This window comes from Paramormyrops kingsleyae, chromosome 22, assembly GCF_048594095.1.
Source record: "Paramormyrops kingsleyae isolate MSU_618 chromosome 22, PKINGS_0.4, whole genome shotgun sequence".
Classification (NCBI taxonomy): Eukaryota; Metazoa; Chordata; class Actinopteri; order Osteoglossiformes; family Mormyridae; genus Paramormyrops; species Paramormyrops kingsleyae.
The window spans coordinates 15,777,185-15,788,111 of NC_132818.1; the positions used below are offsets into that span (position 1 = coordinate 15,777,185).

Below are 10,927 nucleotides of genomic sequence, written 5' to 3' on the forward strand. Positions count from 1 at the left end.
GCAATTAAGGCCTCTCTCAAACACTTTTAAGGATTCTCCTCCAAACCTCATCCTCATTAGTCTAAGTGGAGAATTTGTCATACCGGTACCTTTTTGAGTTTGTGGTGACAGGCTTCTGGCTGCGAAACAAGAAGGAGATGTCATCAACCACCCTTGGACCGGAATATCTCCCTTGACGTGAATCACTGCGATATTGTGCTCTAACTGCATAGTTAAACCTGAGAGAAAGTTGGAAATCAAGCACCGGAATGTGATTAAACATAAAACTAGGCTATCTTTGAAATATAATGCATCCCAATCACCACCAGTCGAATATGCACAGATGTCAATTAACTGTAGTAGCTTCATTACATCCATAAAAAAATTACTTGTCAACGAGGATGGCAAGAATGTGTTCGCCCGGCAAATGAAAATGAGCCGTTTCATAACAAGCCTCCAAATAACAATACAACTTTTCATGCAATAGTAAAAGTACAATAAAACCACGTTGCCCGTTCAAATTTAAGTGATAACAGGATTCGGAGACGCAGAACTAGGCTACATAAACAAAGCGTCCGCCTGTCCTGGAAACACACGCGGGTCCCGGTGTCGTTTATCTTATCAGTGAGCTCAGATCAGCTCAAACTCACTGTCTTAACATCTAGACAGGGATTGCAGGTGGACCATCGGAGCAGCGCCCGGGTAGGAGTGTCGGCCAGGTAGCGTTTTATTACTCTCGCCATGGACCAAAGTCCAATGAAGGTGCTCTGCCGGTTCTGGGTCCTTCCTTTTACCCCCCATTCCATCGGGCTCGGTCCGCCGTGGTGCCCACAGAAGGGCTCGGGGTGACGGCGGCCTTATCACCCTTTTGTTCTCTACCAAGATGAGTGAGTTTCAAGCGGACCGACCGCCAACCACGGCGTTACACCTCGCGGATTATCCGACGGACCCGATGTCGAAAGAGGGAACCTCCACGTGTAAGTAGTCTGAAGATAACGTCCTTTAACCCGGGACGACACGATATGGTGCACAAGTTGAAACAATCGAGTTTCTTTTGATTACCGTTCTCAGCATGTAATGCTTGCATCCGTTGGGGCGGCGACCTCACATTGCCGTGAAAGGGGGAGACACGGGGCTGCCAACTCTCACGCATCAGACTGTCACGCTCACACAAATCTTACGGAAAATTTATATTATTCCATTATAAACCTAAAATTAATTACATAAAAGGCGTTGGGGTAGTTTGCAAACTCTACGGACTATTTACAGGGTAATAAAACTGTTACATACATTTAAATGAGTGTGCAGACCTATCTCTAATTGAAATCGTTGTTAATACTCTAAGATGTCCTCTGATTACCATGATCTGCATCATTCGTTGTAGTGACATCAGATGTTATAGAAAATAGCGAAAGATGTTTTAATTTGCAGGTGCGGGCAGTCTTCCCATACGTTTTGCCGTTAGTGCCACATAACTGCTAAGCATGGGTGATTATGTAAGGTTTATCAATGAATAGCCTTATAGCTCTGCGTAGGGCAAACAGCTAATGGTCAGGTCACTTCGTGATCAGCCTCCCACACCTGGTCACATGATGAGACAGACTTCGGTATTTCTACCCACACTCTACTGCTGTCGCTCATTTTACAAAGCAGCTAGCAACATAAGATAATCAAGTGATTCATGCTGACCCTCCAAGTGCCAGTGACGGCCAGATGAAGCTCCATTGACCATTTGCTGCATTCTCTGATTCCAGTAGATGGTGGTCTCTGTTCATAAAAGGGTTCGAAGCATGCCCCAAAGCAAACCAAGAGCGCCATCTAGTGGGGTAAAAAAAATACAGCAAATGGTTCATGAAGATTCATTATGGCCATCACTACGAAGTGCCATCTGCATGTGAAGATCATATGCGATCTTGTAGTCATCGGAGGAGAAGTCTGGACTGCAAGGAGAATTTCCCCAGAGTGGGAGCAGGTCTACATCCACAAATATGGACCTAAACCATGGATCTACAAACATGTTATGTTTGTATGGAAGCATCAGCTGTGCACTCGAGTGATATTGTGCAATAATGGGTGCAGAGATGTACCCGTGGGGAGGTGCGTATCAGTAGAGGCTGGCTTGTTGCTTCTGGGGGTCCCACTCAAAAACCACTTCAGGTCCTCCCCATATTATCCAGAATTAAACAAATCGCTAGCAATGAGTGAGAAGATCGTCGACAGTTTGTCGCTTAACAGAACATGCTGCTTCATCGTTCCTTAAATAAGGAATGCATTTATTTAATATCTGGTGCAGTGACTATTTGTGACCATCGGGGGGGGGTCCCCCACACAAATGTATGGGTTGAGTGGTAATAAACACCACTGTTGGGAATCAGAAATGAAGAAAGATAATGACAAAATTCAAACCTGAGGATATGTTTAGAGGCTGTGTCTACCCCTGTGTGTGTGGGTGTGTGTCCCTGTGTATGTCAGTGTATCCCTGTGTATGTCGGTGTGTCCCTGTGCGTGTGGGTGTGTATCCCTGTGTATGTCGGTGTGTCCCTGTGCATGTGGATGTGTATCCCTGTGTATGTCAGTGTATCCCTGTGTATGTCGGTGTGTCCCTGTGCGTGTGGGTGTGTATCCCTGTGTATGTCGGTGTGTCCCTGTGTGTGTGGGTGTGTATCCCTGTGTATGTCGGTGTATCCCTGTATGTCGGTGTGTCCCTGTGCGTGTGGGTGTGTATCCCTGTGTATGTCGGTGTGTCCCTGTGCGTGTGGGTGTGTATCCCTGTGTATGTCGGTGTGTCCCTGTGCGTGTGGGTGTGTATCCCTGTGTGTCCCTGTGTGTGTGGGTGTGTATCCCTGTGTATATGTCAGTGTGTCCCTGTGTGTGTGGGTGTGTATCCCTGTGTATGTCGGTGTGTCCCTGTGCGTGTGGGTGTGTATCCCTGTGTATGTCGGTGTGTCCCTGTGTATGTCGGTGTGTCCCTGTGTGTGTCGGTGTGTGTCCCTGTGTATGTCGGTGTGTCCCTGTGCGTGTGGGTGTGTATCCCTGTGTGTCCCTGTGTGTGTGGGTGTGTATCCCTGTGTATATGTCAGTGTGTCCCTGTGTGTGTGGGTGTGTATCCCTGTGTATGTCGGTGTGTCCCTGTGCGTGTGGGTGTGTATCCCTGTGTATGTCGGTGTGTCCCTGTGTATGTCGGTGTGTCCCTGTGTATGTCGGTGTGTCCCTGTGTGTGTGGGTGTGTGTCCCTGTGTATGTCGGTGTGTCCCTGTGTGTGTGGGTGTGTATCCCTGTGTATGTCGTTGTGTCCCTGTGTGTGTGGGTGTGTATCCCTGTGTATGTCGGTGTGTCCCTGTGTGTGTGGGTGTGTGTCCCTGTGTGTGTGGGTGTGTATCCCTGTGTATGTCGGTGTGTCCCTGTGTGTGTGGGTGTGTATCCCTGTGTATGTCGGTGTGTCCCTGTGTGTGTGGGTGTGTATCCCTGTGTGTGTGGGTGTGTATCCCTGTGTATGTCGGTGTGTCCCTGTGTGTGTGGGTGTGTATCCCTGTGTGTGTGGGTGTGTATCCCTGTGTATGTCGGTGTGTCCCTGTGTGTGTGGGTGTGTATCCCTGTGTGTGTGGGTGTGTATCCCTGTGTATGTCGGTGTGTCCCTGTGCGTGTGGGTGTGTATCCCTGTGTATGTCGGTGTGTCCCTGTGCGTGTGGGTGTGTATCCCTGTGTATGTCGGTGTATCCCTGTGTATGTCGGTGTGTCCCTGTGTGTGTGGGTGTGTATCCCTGTGTATGTCGGTGTGTCCCTGTGTGTGTGGGTGTGTATCCCTGTGTGTGTCGGTGTGTCCCTGTGTGTGTGGGTGTGTATCCCTGTGTGTGTCGGTGTGTCCCTGTGCGTGTGGGTGTGTATCCCTGTGTATGTCGGTGTGTCCCTGTGTGTGTGGGTGTGTATCCCTGTGTATGTCGGTGTGTCCCTGTGTGTGTGGGTGTGTATCCCTGTGTATGTCGGTGTGTCCCTGTGTGTGTGGGTGTGTATCCCTGTGTATGTCGGTGTGTCCCTGTGCGTGTGGGTGTGTATCCCTGTGTATGTCGGTGTGTCCCTGTGTATGTCGGTGTGTCCCTGTGTGTGTGGGTGTGTGTCCCTGTGTATGTCGGTGTGTCCCTGTGTGTGTGGGTGTGTATCCCTGTGTATGTCGTTGTGTCCCTGTGTGTGTGGGTGTGTATCCCTGTGTATGTCGGTGTGTCCCTGTGTGTGTGGGTGTGTGTCCCTGTGTGTGTGGGTGTGTATCCCTGTGTATGTCGGTGTGTCCCTGTGTGTGTGGGTGTGTATCCCTGTGTATGTCGGTGTGTCCCTGTGTGTGTGGGTGTGTATCCCTGTGTGTGTGGGTGTGTATCCCTGTGTATGTCGGTGTGTCCCTGTGTGTGTGGGTGTGTATCCCTGTGTGTGTGGGTGTGTATCCCTGTGTATGTCGGTGTGTCCCTGTGTGTGTGGGTGTGTATCCCTGTGTGTGTGGGTGTGTATCCCTGTGTATGTCGGTGTGTCCCTGTGCGTGTGGGTGTGTATCCCTGTGTATGTCGGTGTGTCCCTGTGCGTGTGGGTGTGTATCCCTGTGTATGTCGGTGTATCCCTGTGTATGTCGGTGTGTCCCTGTGTGTGTGGGTGTGTATCCCTGTGTATGTCGGTGTGTCCCTGTGTGTGTGGGTGTGTATCCCTGTGTGTGTCGGTGTGTCCCTGTGTGTGTGGGTGTGTATCCCTGTGTGTGTCGGTGTGTCCCTGTGCGTGTGGGTGTGTATCCCTGTGTATGTCGGTGTGTCCCTGTGTGTGTGGGTGTGTATCCCTGTGTATGTCGGTGTGTCCCTGTGTGTGTGGGTGTGTATCCCTGTGTATGTCGGTGTGTCCCTGTGTGTGTGGGTGTGTATCCCTGTGTATGTCGGTGTGTCCCTGTGCGTGTGGGTGTGTATCCCTGTGTATGTCGGTGTGTCCCTGTTTGTGTGGGTGTGTCCCTGTGTGTGTGGGTGTGTATCCCTGTGTATGTCGGTGTATCCCTGTGCGTGTGGGTGTGTATCCCTGTGTATGTCGGTGTGTCCCTGTGCGTGTGGGTGTGTATCCCTGTGTATGTCGGTGTGTCCCTGTGTGTGTGGGTGTGTATCCCTGTGTATGTCGGTGTGTCCCTGTGCGTGTGGGTGTGTATCCCTGTGTATGTCGGTGTGTCCCTGTGCGTGTGGGTGTGTATCCCTGTGTATGTCGGTGTGTCCCTGTGTGTGTGGGTGTGTATCCCTGTGTATGTCGGTGTGTCCCTGTGTGTGTGGGTGTATCCCTGTGTATGTCGGTGTGTCCCTGTGTGTGTGTATGTGTGACCGTGCCCTCATTAACCGCACGGCCTTGTGGTGGTGTTTAATCTGTGACGTGGTCCTCTGCTCCCCAGCCCAGCATAGTAAGAAGGAGGAGGTGAGCCATGGGGGACAGATGGCAGACGCATGTCCCATCTGTGGGGACAGGGTGTCAGGGTACCATTACGGCCTGCTGACCTGTGAGAGCTGTAAGGTAGGACATGCTACAGTAAAAACACGCACTTCGCTCACCACGCACACAACCCCATTGGCCTTCCTGTCTGCGTGACTCTCACGTTCTCTTACTCAGTTATTCCGGTCGATCTGAACAGAAATACAGGCAGCCCTCCACTTACACAAAACCAAAATAAGTGAATCTGGACTTGTGCAAAAAAGTACCCAAGAGATGCAGTTTGCGGAAGTTTCCAGAAGTAAATTCTATGTACTAGAGTTAATGCAAAAAGGCGACATATGCCTGTAAGTAAATTTACACTTTATCTTTGTGTTCTTTAGTACATACTACTAATATATATTTGATTTATATATTTTTTACTACAAGGCGTCTTTTGTGGTATGGGAAGGTAAATCCGACTTAGGTCAAATCAAACTTACGTAAGGGTTTGTGGGATGGATTACTTATGTCAGCTGAGAACTACCTGTATGTGAAAATGGTTTAAAAAAAATTTCCTGGCAGATGAAACTGTATAAAACGGTTTCTGTTTCTGCCCGTGTGTGTGTGATACCTCAGCATCTGTTTTCTTAGCAGTAGGCTAAATTTGTCCTTATGAGGACAGCAAAAAAAAAACATGAAGCATACACATAGTATGTCTTTGGCTCACTGTAGCTCTCCGTCAGGCTTAGACACACACACACCTCCCCATCTGTCTGCCCGCAGGGCTTCTTCAAGCGAACCGTGCAGAACAACAAGCTGTACACCTGCGCCGAGCAGCAGCGCTGCCCCATGGACATGGCCCAGCGCAAGCGCTGCCCTTACTGCCGCTTCCAGAAGTGCCTGGCGGTCGGGATGAAGAAGGAGGGTGTGTGTCTGAGGGCCCCAATCCAGGAGAGGGATGGCGGAGGCCAGGGGACAATGACAGGGCCACACCTGTTATATGCTTAGTGCTAAATCACGTGACACCTGTGTGCTATGAGCTTATGAGGCAGGGACCTGTTGTTGAAGCTCATGGGAGTTTTACTTACTCAAAAATGTTCTGAGGGCAGAATGAAAAATGACTGGAGCAGAGAGATAACCAGTCAGATTGTAGAGTGGGCAGGACCAACCAATTAGATCTCTTGGACCCACCTCCTTTACAATCTGATTGGTTATCTCTCTGAACCAATCAGTTTTCATTCTGCCCTCAGAACATTTTCGTGTATGTCAAACTCCCAAGAGCATGTTTGAAGGACAGAATGGTGTTGGCAGTAACCGATGGCCCCCTAGTGGCCACACCCCATACCTACGGATGATTAATTCAGACTGCAAGTCCCCTGATGACATCCTGGCTGCGTAGCACCAGCAAATGTGTCCTTTTATAGTTCACCCATGAAGCAGTAAATCTCTGCTGGAAGCACTCATGACCCAGATAAAGTTCACTGATAGCTGACTCCTCACTGTGTGTGTGCATCTCTCCTGCCCTATTCTCAAACTGTGAGTCTCAGAACAATTTTTTAGCGTTAATCGACATGATATAAGGAACAGAGGTAATAAAGATCCGGCAGCAGAAGTGTGGCGTTACATAAAGTATAAGCCAGCGTTTATGGGCCTGAATATCAGATGGATAATTGGTGCCGGAGGTTGTTTGCACAGCAGTGCTTCAGTGGAGATTCAGCTGTGCAGCGCTGCGGTAAATTACGTTAGCTAATTATGGAGTGCGGCGGAATATTTAACGTGTATAACACTAACTGTTTGGCTTCGACAGCAGTCAGAGCGGATCGAATGAGGGGCGGGCGGAACAAATTTGGACCTCTGTATCGCAGGGACAGGCAACTGAAACAGCAGAGAGAAGCCTCTCACCAGCCAAGCAGCGCCCCCTATAGGAGCAAGCTGGAGGGCACTTTGCCACACCTGCCTTCGACACACGATTTTCATTTGCTGACCAGCCCTTCTCCAACAGTTCTCCCCTCTGACCCCTTCCACCAATCACAGCTCCAGCCTTCCATCCCTGGCCAATCAGAATGTCCAATTCTTCTGGACTGTACAATAAGCAGAGACAGAACCATGGCTCCACCCACTTTCCCTGCCACTGGACTGTACCATTCCAGCTTTCAGGGGTATGCACAGAGTAAGACAGAGTTCTTCCTGGGCTACAACCAGACCCCAGCTACCCCCAGCTCTGTTGCTACGCCCCCCACCCTGCTTGCCCCACCCTCGGAGTCCTGTCTCCTAGCTGAGCTTCTCGACGGGGAGCCAGAGGAGACTGAACTCTGTACCCGGGTCCTAGGCAGCCTGCAGAGGGAACAGGCCAGCCGCGGGAAACACGACAGGCTCAACACCTTCAGCATCATGTGCAAGATGGCTGACCAGATGCTGTTCGGGCTGGTGGAGTGGGCCCGTGGCTGCATTCTCTTCAAGGACCTAAAGGTGTGTTCGCCTATGCAGATCTGCACAGACACAGCGCAGAGGTGAAGGGAGCGCTACCACTGTATCCAGTGTGGTTAAGTCCCGAGGGGAAGCTGACTTCTGACCATCAGATGGTAACAACCTGAAACATGCAAGTAAATAAACCACCATGCAATTATAATTCGCCATTTCCTGTGCAAAAGAGGACCTACTGGCAGTCAGGGCTGTATTTCCAGAAGATATAGTAACGTCCACATAACTTGGTAAAGACTGATCTTAGTTCAGTAATCTCACATCATTTGAAATACGTCCCAGAGCAGACAATTAAATTCATTTAACAGACACGTTTATCCAAAGTGACACATTGAGAAGTCAGCTAGTCTCCGGAGCAATTGGGGGTCAAGGGCCTTGCTCAGGGGCCCAATGGTGACATCAATTGGCCCAGGCCTGGGATTTGAACCAACAACCTTCCGATCACATTGAGCCACACAATGCCCACACATGCATTAAACAGATAGGTGTGAAAGGTGTGCAAAAGGTAATTTATTAACCATATCGGCTGCTTTTATCCAAAAAGGTCTTAATATCCATTACTTACCACTGCACGTTTTGATGTAGTATTTCTGTTCAGTTACCTTCCTCATGACAGCATGGTGCCCCCTGCTGGTGTAATAATGTGCACTAAATGGCAGGTGGAGGACCAGATGTGCCTGCTGCAGAGCTGCTGGAGCGAACTGCTGGTGCTGGACCATCTGCACAGACAGGTGGCCTTCGGGAGAGAGGGCAGCATCTACCTGGTGACCGGACAGCAGGTACCGTGACGCAGGGGGGGCAGCTGTCACAGTCCGGGGCGCAGGGGGCCCTGCGTAGGGGGTGTGCTAATGGCACATTTCCTGCCCCCTCCCTCCCCCGTGCCCCTCAGATCGAGGTACCCACCATCCTGTCCCAGGCCGGGGTCACTCTGAGCAGTCTGGTGTCCAGAAGTCAGGACCTGGTGTCCAAACTGAGGCTCCTACAGCTTGACAAGAAGGAGTTCGTCTGTCTGAAGTACCTGGTGCTGTTTAATCCTGGTGAGCCTCCATGCCTGTGTGTGTGTTTATACGTCCCTGTGTCTGCCCCTGTGTGTGTGTGTGTGTTTATATGTCTCTGTGTCTGCCCCTGTGTGTGTGTGTGTGTTTATATGTCTCTGTGTCTGCCCCTGTGTGTGTGTGTGTTTATATGTCCCTGTGTCTGCCCCTGTGTGTGTGTGTGTGTGTTTATATGTCCCTGTGTCTGCCCCTGTGTGTGTGTGTGTGTTATGTCCCTGTGTCTGCCCCTGTGTGTGTGTTTATATGTCCCTGTGTCTGCCCCTGTGTGTGTGTGTGTGTTTATATGTCCCTGTGTCTGCCCCTGTGTGTGTGTGTGTGTTTATATGTCCCTGAGTCTGCCCCTGTGTGTGTGTGTGTTTATATGTCTCTGTGTCTGCCCCTGTGTGTGTGTGTTTATATGTCCCTGTGTCTGCCCCTGTGTGTGTGTGTGTGTGTTTATATGTCCCTGTGTCTGCCCCTGTGTGTGTGTGTTTATACGTCCCTGTGTCTGCCCCTGTGTGTGTGTGTTTATATGTCCCTGTGTCTGCCCCTGTGTGTGTGTGTGTGTATATGTCCCTGTGTCTGTCCCTGTGTGTGTGTGTTTATATGTCCCTGTGTCTGCCCCTGTGTGTGTGTGTGTGTGTTATGTCCCTGTGTCTGCCCCTGTGTGTGTGTGTGTGTGTGTGTTATGTCCCTGTGTCTGCCCCTGTGTGTGTGTGTGTGTGTGTGTGTTATGTCCCTGTGTCTGCCCCTGTGTGTGTGTGTGTGTGTGTGTGTGTTATGTCCCTGTGTCTGCCCCTGTGTGTGTGTGTGTGTGTTTATATGTCCCTGTGTCTGCCCCTGTGTGTGTGTGTTTATATGTCCCTGTGTCTGCCCCTGTGTGTGTGTGTGTGTGTGTTTATATGTCCCTGTGTCTGCCCCTGTGTGTGTGTGTTTATATGTCCCTGTGTCTGCCCCTGTGTGTGTGTGTGTGTTTATATGTCCCTGTGTGTGTGTGTGTGTTTGTATGTCCCTGTGTCTGCCCCTGTGTGTGTTTGTATGTCCCTGTGTCTGCCCCTGTGTGTGTTTGTATGTCCCTGTGTCTGCCCCTGTGTGTGTGTTTATATGTCCCTGTGTCTGCCCCTGTGTGTGTGTGTTTATATGTCCCTGTGTCTGCCCCTGTGTGTGTGTGAGGGTGCCCTCATTAACCCCTTCATCTCCTGTCCTCGCTCTAGACGTCAAGTCAGTGCAGGACCGTGAGCAGGTGGAGCGGACCCAGGAGCGGGTCAACCGGGCCCTGATGGACCACACGCTGAAGACACACCCGAGCCAATCAGACAAGTTTGGACAGCTGCTGCTGAAGCTGCCACAGGTGCGCAGCCTTGGCCTGCAGGTGGAGGAGTACCTGTACCAGCGCCACCTACTGGGCGACCTGCCGTGCAACTCACTGCTGACTGAAATGCTGCACACCAAGCACACCTGACAGGGGCTGGGGGATGTGTCTCATACAAACCGTACCTGAAAACGGATGGCGTCTCCAAGGATGGAAGTGATGGCAGATATTGTGGCTTAAAAAGGATTTTTTTTATTTAATCCAGTCTGCTAGGCCGGATGAATTTTTATTCGATTCGGAGCGAACACAATGCAGGGGGGATTTTCCCTGTCAGCATTCATGCATTTCGACAAAGCAAAAGAAAAAAAAAAAAAGAGAACAGAAAAAAATGGGCAACATGAAATCAGTACCATGACCAACATAAATAAAGTCTTAAACAGAAAACAAACAAGTCGTGTCTACTTTTTTACCAATAAATACATTTCCAGGTGAGAATTCAATGGGAGAATTGCACAGAAACCAGTCCGTTCGACAAGCCCCGCCCACCCAAATACACACTCACGCACTCGAGCCAACATCCAAACAGCAAACTCGATCCTTAGGCCAAGGTTCAACAAAAGGGGCTGTGGACAGTAGGCAGGATAGGACTGGACAGCGGACACCCCGGGGGGACGGGTGGGCAGGCGGGGGGGTCCGCAGAGGA

General features: G+C 50.4%; 1 protein-coding gene across 3 annotated transcripts; it reads left to right on the forward strand.

The window, feature by feature from the left end:
• The first annotated feature begins 498 nt into the window (after positions 1 to 498).
• Positions 499 to 10,653, forward strand: nr5a5 (nuclear receptor subfamily 5, group A, member 5). Of its 3 annotated transcripts, XM_023821908.2 has the most exons (8): positions 499 to 698; positions 863 to 956; positions 5,381 to 5,499; positions 6,181 to 6,322; positions 7,205 to 7,866; positions 8,538 to 8,657; positions 8,768 to 8,915; positions 10,127 to 10,653. In XM_023821908.2, the coding sequence occupies exons 2-8, from the start codon at positions 863 to 865 to the stop codon at positions 10,372 to 10,374; spliced, it is 1,533 nt and encodes a 510-aa protein (XP_023677676.1). In that variant the 5' UTR covers positions 499 to 698; the 3' UTR covers positions 10,375 to 10,653. The 3 variants fall into 3 exon arrangements, with proteins under 3 accessions (XP_023677676.1, XP_023677677.1, XP_023677675.1); XM_023821909.2 differs by lacking the exon at positions 499 to 698 and having other exon boundaries at positions 721 to 956; positions 7,208 to 7,866; XM_023821907.2 differs by lacking the exon at positions 499 to 698 and having other exon boundaries at positions 723 to 956.
• The last annotated feature ends 274 nt before the right edge of the window (positions 10,654 to 10,927 follow it).

Bases quoted from the DNA above. Each gene is read 5' to 3' on its own strand.
- nr5a5 (XM_023821908.2), top strand. From the start codon at position 863: ATGAGTGAGTTTCAAGCGGACCGACCGCCAACCACGGCGTTACACCTC. The intron at 6,323-7,204 runs GTGTGTGTCTGA...TGGCTTCGACAG, and splicing joins GGTCGGGATGAAGAAGGAGG to CAGTCAGAGCGGATCGAATG. The intron at 7,867-8,537 runs GTGTGTTCGCCT...ACTAAATGGCAG, and splicing joins TTCTCTTCAAGGACCTAAAG to GTGGAGGACCAGATGTGCCT.